The sequence below is a fragment of the Coccomyxa subellipsoidea genome, assembly GCF_000258705.1.
Source record: "Coccomyxa subellipsoidea C-169, whole genome shotgun sequence".
NCBI lineage: Eukaryota > Viridiplantae > Chlorophyta > Trebouxiophyceae > Coccomyxaceae > Coccomyxa > Coccomyxa subellipsoidea.
Window position 1 is genome coordinate 89,760 of NW_005178041.1, and position 9,018 is coordinate 98,777.

The 9,018-nt window shown below is 52.6% G+C and overlaps 2 protein-coding genes across 2 annotated transcripts; both read left to right on the plus strand.

Moving 5' to 3' along the window:
* Positions 1 to 61: 61 nt before the first annotated feature.
* COCSUDRAFT_58803 (CCT-domain-containing protein) lies at positions 62 to 1,299 on the plus strand (the record flags this gene model as incomplete). Its single annotated transcript, XM_005650748.1, has 4 exons — positions 62 to 73; positions 315 to 422; positions 640 to 819; positions 1,099 to 1,299. 4 exons carry the CDS (start codon positions 62 to 64, stop codon positions 1,297 to 1,299), a joined length of 501 nt encoding a protein of 166 aa, XP_005650805.1.
* Positions 1,300 to 2,848: 1,549 nt separating this feature from the next.
* Positions 2,849 to 7,968, plus strand: COCSUDRAFT_64411 (hypothetical protein). The gene is made up of 8 exons (XM_005650749.1): positions 2,849 to 2,939; positions 3,307 to 3,868; positions 4,227 to 4,433; positions 4,798 to 4,896; positions 5,156 to 5,329; positions 5,756 to 5,851; positions 6,303 to 6,440; positions 6,743 to 7,968. The coding sequence occupies exons 2-8, from the start codon at positions 3,341 to 3,343 to the stop codon at positions 6,932 to 6,934; spliced, it is 1,434 nt and encodes a 477-aa protein (XP_005650806.1). The 5' UTR covers positions 2,849 to 2,939; positions 3,307 to 3,340; the 3' UTR covers positions 6,935 to 7,968.
* The last annotated feature ends 1,050 nt before the right edge of the window (positions 7,969 to 9,018 follow it).

Below are 9,018 nucleotides of genomic sequence, written 5' to 3' on the forward strand. Positions count from 1 at the left end.
AGTAAGTTGTGGATCATATCAGTCTAAGCTGGGGCCTGACCAATCCACCTCTATGTTTTGAATGCTTTCAAGTGTAATTGCGTGACAAATCAAAAAAATTGTCCTGGCTGGCGGGGGGCGGGATAAGTTCTGAGCACCGTTCACGGCTGGATAAATTCGAGTCTTGCTTGGATCTGGCGAGTTTGGATCTGGCGAGTCAAGGGGTAGGATTATGGCAGCCTTGAACGGTAGCTTGTCTGCAGGACGCACCTTGCCTGTTGGCAGGAAAATTAATTAATTTTAAATACCACTACTAATGATAATATGACGTGCAGGCTGACGAGGCGGCAGCTGCCCTGTGCGTGCTGGCGCGCTCTTTCACTGCTGTGGTGCCACGGCCATGCGCCCGCGGCAGTGCTAATCCGTTGCCCGCACCTGCTGCGGTATCTTTCCTGGCCTCTTGCCTGTGTCGTTTATGTTTGTTCTGTTCTCCAGAAGGATCTACTGACTTGGACGCTTGCAGTTCTTTACTTGCATTGCACCAGTGCTATTACCGCTGCGGGCTGGTTACTGACATGAGCCCTATTTAAATGCTGCGGCACTTGGCCGTGTTATGCCCAATGCACGAGGGCTGACGGGCGATGGATTTGTGTCGAGCAGGAGTTGAAGCAGAAGCTGGCGGCATCTGGTGAGAGCGCTGCGGCCAGGGCAGGAGGCGGCACCAACATTGTAATGGGCGCGCCGAACATCGTGGTTACTCCCAAGCAGCAGTTGCAGCAGCAGTTACAGCAGCACTCCTTCTGCCGGGCCCTCAAGGTCGCCACTGATCTGCATGCAGAGGTGAGGTTATCAGATTTGGACAGTGTATTCGCTAGGCTTTGTCCGTCTGGTCAGTGTGGAAAGCAACGCTGCTGTGACTTCTCTGCGTTACATATTTGCCGCTCACTTGTCCCACAAATTAGTTTTTGCTTTCTTTGGCGCCAGCAATCACTCTGATCTAAAAATGTGTCGATGGTCATTGAGCCTTTCTTGCAACCTCATGTTGCACAAGGGCTTGAATGCAACGTGTTCTTCCTGTGACCTATTCACAAACTCACTCGAGAGTGTGATTTTGTGCAGATGGTGACTAAGGGCGACCCGGCCACCTGGGCGGCCAACCGCAAGGCAGCTCTGGAGAAGCTGCGCGAGAAGAAGAAGCTGCGCAACTTCAAGAAGAAGGTCCGCTACGAGAGCCGCCGCCGCCTCGCCGAATCCCGGCCGCGCGTGCGCGGCCAATTTGTCAAGGCATCTGTGATCGCCGCTGCCTGCCCCGCAAGCTAGATGAGCTACAGAACACCTGTGCCGGGGGATGTTTGGATTGCCGACGACCTCCTGTTTAGACAGCGAGGTAGCCCTTGGTCCTTGCTGGCGCTGACAGCTGACTTTGTTGTATGTGCTCTTGGTGAAAGCAGTGAGTAGCAGACCCCATTGTAGGTAGCAAGGTGCGCTGCCGTCACTGTGAGGTCAAGGGTGTGTCTCCTAAAAGGGTTGCGCCTTTTGTGCTTGAATTGGATTACTTGCATGCTGAAAGGCTTGGTACCAGCACCATACGCGCATTTGAGTGCGCACAATTTTGAAATGGGGAGCAGGGGTGGTCGAGACTTGACACTGGAGACTTTTTAGGTTGCACACTATGTGAGAGAGCTCCTGGGTATTGTCTTATCGCAGGTCCTGTTGCAATTGTTTGAGCCTGTTGTGAAGGTATTTGTTTTGGCAGGTGTCGACCTGCAGTGAGCAATGGTGATTGTGCTGCTGAGTAAATTTATTTGTAAAGGTGGCTCATATCTGGGGCAGGGTCGTTGGGTGGCACAGGAGTCTTTGTGCGGGTCAGTAAGAATGACGGCGCGTTTTTTTCGATTATTGACTAGATGACATGCTTTGAGATTGTCTTGTCAGGAACGATGTGCCTTTTGGAGAAAACTGAGTGTGCTGTTGGTGGCGCTGTGTATATTATGACACCGCCTGCCTTTCTGATGTTGACCGTTTGCTCTCGGTCAAGCTTGGTATGTTTCAAGCACCTTTTGCAAGGGACAGGCTTGCGGCCCTCGAGCAGACCTTTCTTGGAGGACCTTGTTTCGGTGGCGGTTTGGTGCCCGACTCAGGGCCCGGGCCCAAGGTGCTGCAGGGCAGGGTGCATTTTGAGAGCCTGATTAAGAACATGTTCAGGAGACAAAACGTGCTGCGGGCTGCTTTTAAGGTGTGGTGAGGGCTGGCGTTCGTACTCAACAGTGGTCCAGAGAAGAGCTTGTCAAACCTGCATGCCTTACTTCTAAAATGTGTGTAACCTATCCGAGCTCTAGCCACCAAGGCTTGTGACTGTCGATCAATTGATGCAATTGCAGTTGATGCGTTTGAATCTGAGGCAATGCCGGAATGCGATTATGATCACGGGTTAATGAGGGCGTGGGCACATAGATGTAGGTACACATATTGTACCGGTGTTTCGTGTTACCCTGAGAGCACTAGCTAGCAACCACTGCCGGCCAGACGCGGCGGTACTGGGGCAACTTGCTTGAAGCCAGATCTGCATTCTAGAATTCATGCATGCAGCTGCAGCGGCTGGAGCCAGTATCCGCACGCTGCCACTGCATGATGACAGGATCATTGAAACCAGGACACACTCTGGTGTCTGGTCAGGTGTGGCGGTCCAGTCATGTACCACACCCGTGGATATCAAACCTGCGGCTCGTCTTCCATCGGCTCAGCAGGCGCACGTGCATTTCTCCACGTGACGGGTCGTCGAAGCCTCAAATCCCTGCCCGAATCTGAGCACTTTTGGGCGCATTTTCGCTCGAAGCTTCCAGAACGAGAGAGGCAGAACCAAAAGGCAGACAGGAGCACCCTCACGCGCACACCTCCTGCTGAAGCACCCAGTCTCCCGGGGTCTCTGGTGCGCCTGCGGCTGTCGCTACTTGTCTCAGGTGAGTCTGCACCTCCGGGTCCTGCACCTTCTGAAACCCCAGAATACGTGTCTCCTGCCTGCACATGGGCTCTGCGCATATGCATGTGCACGTAACAGAGAAGCTTGTGAGTTTCTGAGCTTGTTTCAATTGCGAGCTTGCACAATTTGTTGATTTTTCTATCAGCAGAAGCAGGCCATTTGGTCAGGAAACCGTGGGTGCTGTGCTGCAATGTTGCAGATCCTGGCAAAGCATTGCGATGAGCAATGTAAAAATATAATATCTTAATTATAAATTGCGAAATTTGTTGGGGAGGCGATGAGGTTTTCGAAAAGCCCTGCCCCGGCATGATGCCTTGTCTGAAACACCTTGGACTGCCCCTGTGCAGGCTCTCCGAGGGCCACGCGAATCCAAGCATATCAATGCTCGTGAGAAGAACCACCAAGGCCTCCAATCCTCCCAACCCCTCCAAGTTGACGACGACGCCGCTGGATAGGGAACCTGCACTCAAGCGCGCGCCCGTACCGTTACTGCCAGTGGTTCTACTTATATGCTGTGGAGTGGCCGCATCTCGGCTGCTGCCAGGCACCGCTCCTGGTGGCTTGCTGACCTCCACGCCCGCGGACATCTTGCCTCGTCCGTCGCCCGTCGAGCTCTCGCTTGCGGAGCAAAGTTCGAGCCTCGCTGCCGGTGGCACACTGCAGCCAGAGCTGCAGAGCTTGCTGCAGGGAGATCTGCGATGCCGGAGCTGGTGCCTCGACAGGGCGGATCCTTCGGCGTCCCCCCGCAGCCGTCCCCCGCAGATCGACACCTGCTTCGCCCGGTGCCTGGCGCATCCTGAAGTGATGGGCTTCCTGCCCGCATTGGAGGCTTCCGGCGCCCTCCCAGAACCCTCCGGCCGCAAAGTGCTCTTTGCAGCGTGGTATGCAGAGGGCGAGCGCGGAGCAGAGGTGGGCCTCGAACCCTCTTGCTCTTGATGGCTGATTTGTTGTGTAGTACAGCTGCGTTTGCATGCATTCCGCTTGTGCTTGTGATGTATATGAAGTTTTGTAGAGCTCACTTGCACGTTTTCATGCAGACATTTTGGAGCAGGGTTCTTCCTGCGTCCGCTGATAAAAAGACTGGTCTGTGCCCATCTGCTATCCTGCCTTGCGCCTGCCAGTGACAACGCACCAGACTCGTCGAGTGCTGCAATGCATTATCTTACTTGCTCTGATGCATATGCCTTTTCCATGATGCATGCATGTAGAAGAGTCTAGCATGCGTGCGCTGACCTCAAAGTGACTCAGCAAGCCTCTTCCTGCGCAGGGCCATGACAAGGACCAGCTGTCCAAGCCGGACACCAGTTTCATCTCAACGCTGCGCCGGTCTCACCCGGGGTGCACAGTTGCAGTGCTGACTGATCAGGCCACGCAGATCGATTTGCCAGCTGATGTGCGCCTGTTCAGGTTCACAATTGATCGCTCCAAGCTTGGCCGCAACCCCTACGCCAACTACTACCAGTACCTCGCCCAGGTGCGCGCAATATGCAGCTTGAGGATCTCCTCCCTGATCAGCACAGATGCATAAAGTAGAATGCAAAGTGCAGAAGGAAGTGCACCCTATTGCACCCTCGTTGCACCCTTTGACGCCACTTCACCTCATCTCAGGCGGATCCGCAAGATAATCATGTCTTGTGCATGCGGTGCTGCAAAAGTCCCAACAGCTGCAGTGGCTTCTGATGCAGCAGCAGCCTGTGATTCAGCACTGAGGCAATGAGCTTGTAGCTCATTTTCGAGGTGCTGGAAATTAGCGCAGCAAAGACAGGCTGCATTGATGACATTTTCAGTCACATGCACAACGTGAAGCTGACAGCGCGCTGTGTACTGTTGTAATGCAGATTGCATTTATGAAGCAGCTGGCGGCAGAGGGCCTGGAGCATTCCACTGACGTTGTCTTCCTGGACATGGATGCACTCGTGGTTGACTCCATTGCAGAGGTGAGCTCCCCATCCTCTGCCAGATATGTCGCTTTCATGGCCTCCTCACAGCATCCTTGACTTTGGGGAGGCATGCACATTCCACCTGGGATAGGGGAAGAGAGAGGAAAACGTTTTAAAAAACACGCATGTCCCCCTGGGTAGCCAATCGTGCTGTGGGTGGTCATGTGCCCTGATGTTCCAAGCCGCATGCACCATTCACGGTAATTAAGGATCTGACACGCATGCGCTGAGGGTGGATTTGTGCTGTGGTGTGCAGGTCTTTGGCCAGGGCGCGCAGTTTGACTACGGGCTGACGCTATCGGACGCCACGGACATGCCGGTAAACATCGGCATCCAGTTTGTGCCGCGCGGCCGCTACGGCAGCGCCATTGCCTTCCTGCAGGACGTCATTGCCATCTACCCCTTCAACTCCACCTTCACTGCCGGCCAGGTACACTTTGGCAGCCTGTAAACCCAGAAATTTCCCCTGGACTTTCCTGTAGAGGTGCATGTATGGACATATTCACCCTGCAAGAAGCCATATCTGCCCCCAGTGGTTTCTTCTGATGTACATATCGTACTCTGAGGCTGTCACTGTGCTGCGAAGCAGCCTCTCAACCACTATCCTGCCTTTCTTCTCCAGCGGATGAGGTTACCCTCTGCGAAGAACTGTGCGGGATAGGAGTCAAGATGCTGCTAGTGCCCAGTGCAAGCAAGGTTGTAGGAGTAGCACACAATAGGCAAGTGCATGTGTGATTTAGTGGTAAGCTGTCACCATCAAAATTTTAAACCGAGATGCCCAAATTTTGCGGCGTTCAGGCAGAAATGGCGTTCTTATATAGTGGACTGACATGCATGTGTTTTTACTTGTGCACAGGAGGCTCTGACGGACCTGCTGGGCTTCAAGGATGATCCGGAGGAGGTGCTTTCTCGCGTTAACATCAGCGTGCAGGAGGGACGCACCTGCCAGCAGGTGTGTACTTGCCTTAAGTCTCCTGACAGTTTGGAGGCAAGCTTCTGGATCTGCCTGGTCTTGGCATACTCCAGTATCCCATTTTGCATTGCCTTTTCAGATTGAGGGGCTAAGATTACTGCATTGATGAACCCTTCTGGAGAAACTTCTGCCCTTTCTACTTTGCCTGCATCAGCTTGTAACAAGGGGTGGAATGATTTGTGGCGATTTGAACAACCCGGTGATAGCGTGCCTAGAACAGTTGCAGCAGAAATGGGATAGATACCAATTTCTAACGTCAGTGCCTGTACAAGCTGGCAAGCAACCAAACAGACAAGTTCACACATGACCAAAAAAATTAACTCGCAATTGTCCCAGTTGTTGGTCAAATTGGGCCTTGGACTTGCCCTTGCCCCTTGCACTTGACCCTTGTCAAGCGATTCAGCCTTTGAGGGATCACACATGTGTGCAGGTTGGCGGCAGGACGGTGTGCCTGTTCACGTGCATGCGCTACAACTACTGCCACGTGGACCAAAGCTGCTGCACCGACCCGGCCCGCCTGCCAGTTTCTCTTACCTCATTTGACGACCTGGCAGCCGCCCGCGTCAAGGTGAGATGTTCTCCTGCTACAGGGGAACCGATGCTCCTTTGAGCTCTTTCTTTCCTTTCATGGGCCGGCAAATATGTTGTGTGCTTGAAGCTTACAAAGCGTTGGTCGCTTTGTTTGTGATTTGCTTCGTAGTGCTTGCTGGCGTGTGGTGGCACAGCAGGGCAGATTGTTGAACGGTCCTGGGCATCACGTTTGCTGTCTAGCCCAGTGCCATGGAAGCAGTGCATAAATATTCAAAACTACAGTAAATTCGGCAAGTGATGGCGTGATTAGTAACTGACAAAATGTGTTTGCGCGGGCAGGTGCTGCACTTTGTGGGCCACAGGAAGAAAGCACTGCCACTGGTGCACAGGGCCTTCATGGCTGGAGGGGCCGAGGGCGCCTACAAGGCACTGTCCATACTGCCGCATGCGCTGTCAGACTATGACAAAATCGACCTGGCTGCCCTCGAAAAGACCCTGCTCGGCCCCTCACAGCCGCTGGCCGATCTTTGACGGTCCTTGGGGATGACTCGCTGCTGCTTTGAATGCATGTACCCCAAAGCCTGAGATTGCCAAGGGTCTCAGTAACTACAATGCGTATCTGAATGAGGAAAGCAATGCCCTGACTGAGGGTAAGGCAGTAGGGGATTCAGTGGAAAAGGGCGACGCCAAGATAGGGAATGAAGTGCCGATGCCTTGGTAAGACAAGGCGAATGATGTAGTAGTTGTTGGGTATGCTTCAATACACGATAGTGCATGTTTGCAGAACAATGGCTTTGAGGAGCTTGTCGCCTCCAAAGGAGCTTGCTGCGGCTGCTTCTGAGTCAGAAGCAGCCAATATCGGGAGCCCCAAAGATTCTTTTAGTTTGCGGGGCTGCGCCCTAACTTTTGCTGACTGCTTGCGTTTGACTTACACTGCGCGCACTGCATTCTCCACTTATTTATTTCCATCCCAAAAGCTAGGCACTAATTGCTCTGTGCAGGCTTTATTGCTGCTCTATGTTTTGCACTTTGACAGAGCCCCTGTGCGGCGATATGCCATTTACTGTTTGTGGTAGGGGTCTTCAGGTTTAGTGTGTGAGGAACTGTTCATGGGGCGGAGAAGCAGTCAAAGACTGGAGAGGGACAGCCGGTCATTAGATGCATGCATCCGGTGGCTGGCATGTCAGTGTCTTTGAATTTGCCTGCACGGTCAGGATAGGACGAGTCCATTCATTCGCTTGGCAGTGTGCAGCCAAGCTGAACGAGAGGTACATGCAAACACTGGAAATCAATGTTAGACTCTGCGATTTGAGGACCAAGCTGCTTTGGATTGGCAGAGATATTGGATTGAGAGGATCGTTTCTAAGCAAGGCAGAACTTCCTAACTGCCCTGTGGCACTGCATGGAAGAAAACGGGCTGCAGTGACCGCATGTTTCCCATGACCAAGCGGCTAATGGGAGCATGCATGATCAGTGGCTCACTGTGCTTCTCGTTGTCAGGACTTGTAGGTACCATTTTTCTGGCCCTGTTTAGACTGTACTACTTGTAATCAAGAATTACAACGACGGCTGGGTTCATATCTAAGGGCATGCTGTCTTTAGCGCATCATGAAGCTGCAGCATCAATTTGTGACACCCTTATCTTTGAGTGTGGCGACCATTGTCTCCACTGCTATGCCATGACAAGCACCTCATGCAGATGCTTAAGCTCGGGCTCTGATCATGCAGAAAGTTGATGCATGTCAATGCCAGCTGGTCTCGGCTACAGCTAGCTAGCATCATTCACCCGGCTAGCAGCTTAAGAGCTAGAATTTAAGAATCAAATCTAAGAATCGACTGAAACCCCGATATTGCACGTGCAGCACCGCGCATTGTTGCCGGGGCAAGCATAAGCCAGCAGGCCTAGGCCTTCACTATCAACAGACGTGGCCATTTAAGATTTGGCTGTCGCGACTGTCGGCTGTCGATCGACAGCTAGACATATGTACATCTAGCTAAAGGGTCTACAGACAGATCTGCAGCATGGAGTCTTGATTGATCAAACGCATGACAGAAAGAGGGAGAGGGACTACATCATACCAGCACACAGCACTAAAGCTTAAGTATTGCCTGCTTGTTTAGAAAATGCCAGCTGCATGATCCAACGGTTGGATCTGGGAAAAGCCTCACGTGACAAGTTTGCCAAATTATGCCGCATGCAGATACTGCCAAAACTGTTTCGCCTCAACGATCTAGAAGATGGCCAGGCCAGAGGTCACTTCCGTCAAAAGTGAGGTCAAATAGCGGATTTTATTTCTCCGAAGCTTCTTAACCATGTGCTTGATAGTCGGCGATGTGCGTACCTACAGTGTAGGCTGTGTGTCTTGATTGCAATGCGCTTTGGCGCGACAACGTTCGTCCTCCTGTGCTTCTTGGTCGGTGTTCATGCTATTAGCTTCCTAGAGCCTCCCGAACCAGGAGCTTGTGACATCCATGGGCCCAGGAAGGACTGCGGTACGCGGTCGTTTGCTAAATGCACTGTACCATGCCATGGCCCTGACACATACTTATCACGGTCTTGCGGCCATTTGTATGATTACAAATGATCTCATCTGGCTTGGAACTGATCTTTGCAG